Here is a 2,773-nt window from a genome sequence, read left to right on the forward strand (position 1 = left end):
CCCCAAGTGAGATGTAGAGTCCCCTATTTCTCCGCATGCGTTAGTGTATGGCCCTCATCATGGTTTGCAATTCAGATTCATCCCATTAGGCCTCTGTTCTGACCGCAAGGGGTGTTTGTGCGGTTCACCTGGCCTTGCAAAGACACAGAATAGCTTACCTCCACAGAAACTACAACTTCCATCAGGCACTACTTCAACGGAACAGGAAAGGATGTGGGGGCGTGGCCCCAATGCCCTGGTAGCTTTGAAGACAAACTACAACTCCCTGGATGGCCGCGAGATCTCTGCAGAGCGAAAGGAGTGACTGAACTCTGACTGGAGGCCGGGATGGTCCGGAACCACCCCGACAGTCTCCAGAAAGGGGCGTGGTTATAATTTCAGGGCGTGGCCTTACAGGCAGCAGGAAGAAGTTACCTGTGGAATCTTCCTATCCATTCTCTTCCCAGCCTTTGTAGCTAACCCTAAGAGGGAAAACGCAAACCACTAGCCTCTTCTGAAAAAGAGGTAAGGGGAACGTAGACAAGGGGCAGAAAAGGAGGCTATTGCATTCCTTAGGAGGGGCCAAACAGCTACTTTCTACCTGCTGAATCAGGTGAACCGTTCCACGGGGGCAGGGACCAGCATATGAGAAAAGGGCAAGGTTGGAGGAGGTATTTATTTGTTCTCTTTCAAGACTAAATTTAGGGCCCTTCGTCTGCAGACCCATTGGCGGACTGAGTCTTGGGAACCCTCTTGGCCTCTGCAAGAGGAAAGAACGGGGGCCAGTTTTCCGCAACAAAAGGTACGGCCCGTCTGGGCTTCCTCCCGTCTGTGTATTTCGTAGCCCCCAAACGACAGAGCCATATGGCTTCCGCGGTCTGGGGGAGTGCTCCCTGGTGGGGCCCACCGCCCCCAGCCCCAGCCCGGCTGCTCACGTACATCAACTTCTGCTCTGGGGTGCAGCTGCAAGAACTAACCCAGCTGATCCAGGAGCTGGGTGTGCAGGCGAGCTGGAGTGAAGGTCCCAAGCCAGGACCAGATCTCTTCCAGGCCAAGGACTTTGTTTTCTCTTTGCTTGGTAAGTAACCCTCCCAGCCTTCGGGAACTTGCAGCTCTCAGCTCCGTCTCACCCCGCCCACGCTCTGGATCACGACTTTACGATCCCTTCTCTTTCCTTAGGTCTCGTTCACCGCCGGGACCCTCGCTTTCCTCCTCAGGCAGAGCTCCTGCTGCTTCGTTGCGGGATTCGCGAGGGCTCCCTGGATCTGGGGCCTGTGCCTCTAGGTCCCTACGCTCGGGGACCTCACTACGACGCCGGCTTCACACTCCTGGTGCCCGTGCTTTCGCTAGATGACACTGGGCAGGAGCTGCAACCGGACGTGGGATCCTGTTACACATGGCTCTTCCTCCCAGAGCAGGTACACGGAACCTCGGTCCGGGAGGCAGGGCAGGATTGCCTAGGATCCCCAGTCCCTGGAGGAGGTGATTCGATCCACCCAGCTCGAAGCAAAGAAACTCCCAAGGATCCGCAAATCTCCGTGGACCAGCTACACGTCACTGAGCCTGAGGCACACGAGTCTTTGGAAAACGCACCTAGTAATGTTTCAGTGCCAGAGTTGCCTCCACAAGACGTAACCGATGTTGACTTTCCCTCACCACTGAAAAAAACGAATGGTGACGTCACCAAAGCAACCGACGTTAGCCCAGTGCCACAGACATTGGAGGCTCCGGAGGCATGGCCCACATTGTGCCCCTCCCAGGTGGCTGCCTGGTTCTTTGTTTCTCTGGCTGCGGTCGTTGAGTCCCCGTTTCCGGTTCCGGGTACCCCGCGCTTGGTCCACGCAGCCCGCCACGCGGGGGTCACCACCATCCTCCTGGCTACGCCCGGGCCCCCGCGCCGCCTCCTGCTCTTCGACTTGATCCCCGTGGTGTCCGTGGCCGGCTGGCCCCAGGGGCCTCGGAGCCACTCGTGGGCCGGCCCGCTGGCCTCGGAGTCGTCTTCCTTCTACCTGGTGCCCGGCGGCGGCGGCGGCACAGAGCAGACGGACGCCTCCGTCTGGCAGCTCTGCTTCGCCCGCCAAGTGCTGGCGCTCAAGACGCGCATATCCATTCCCCTGCTGCAAGCGCACGCGGCGGCTCAGGCGCTGCTGCGCCCTCTGGTGGCCAGGACTAGGGTCGCGGCGCCCTACCTCCTGCGGACGTTGCTCTACTGGGCGTGTGAGCGGCTGCCCGCGCCCTCTCTGGCGCGACCCGAGAATGCGGGCGCCTGCTGCCTCGGGCTGCTGGATGAGCTGGGCCGGGTGCTCGAGGCCGGGACGCTGCCCCACTATTTTCTGAGTGGCCAAAAGCTCCGTGCGGGGGACGGGGCCGCTTCGCTGCTCGGGGCGTTGGCCCTGCTTCGCAGGGACCCTGCCTGCGCCCTGCACCCCTCTGTGGAAGAGGCCAAGGCTGCAGGCAAGGGGGGTGGCTTAGCCGGCGTGGGAGGCGGAGCCCATTAAAGACGCTGTTCCTACTAACCTGGAATGTGCTTCTGCTGGCCAGCGGGATGTGGAGGGGACTGCTCTCCCCTCACCTGGGAGACAGGCTGAGCGCTTTGGGCCTGAAGAGCCCGTTCTAGAAGGCCTCCTCGCCGGTTCCTCCACTTCCTCCCACCCTCCTCCCGCCCCATCCCTGGCACAGGTCGTTCCATTCTGGCCTCTCCACTTTCCAAATCTGTGGCCAGCACCCCTCCCACTCCGGTGCAGCCTCTGGCATCCATCTCCCTCCAGTTCTTATGGTCTTTTCTCTTAGGAGT

The 2,773-nt window shown here is 60.4% G+C and overlaps 1 protein-coding gene across 1 annotated transcript; it reads left to right on the forward strand.

Moving 5' to 3' along the window:
- Positions 1-843: 843 nt before the first annotated feature.
- On the forward strand, positions 844-2,495 carry LOC137211776 (transmembrane protein 102-like). Its single transcript, XM_067714385.1, has 2 exons — positions 844-1,057; positions 1,159-2,495. The coding sequence occupies exons 1-2, from the start codon at positions 844-846 to the stop codon at positions 2,475-2,477; spliced, it is 1,533 nt and encodes a 510-aa protein (XP_067570486.1). The 3' UTR covers positions 2,478-2,495.
- The last annotated feature ends 278 nt before the right edge of the window (positions 2,496-2,773 follow it).

Source organism: Pseudorca crassidens, chromosome 19 (assembly GCF_039906515.1).
Source record: "Pseudorca crassidens isolate mPseCra1 chromosome 19, mPseCra1.hap1, whole genome shotgun sequence".
NCBI lineage: Eukaryota > Metazoa > Chordata > Mammalia > Artiodactyla > Delphinidae > Pseudorca > Pseudorca crassidens.

Excerpts from the sequence above, each read along its gene's own strand:
- LOC137211776 (XM_067714385.1), top strand. The coding sequence starts at position 844 with ATGGCTTCCGCGGTCTGGGGGAGTGCTCCCTGGTGGGGCCCACCGCCC. Across the intron at positions 1,058-1,158 it reads CTTTGTTTTCTCTTTGCTTG|GTCTCGTTCACCGCCGGGAC; the intron begins GTAAGTAACCCT and ends CTCTTTCCTTAG.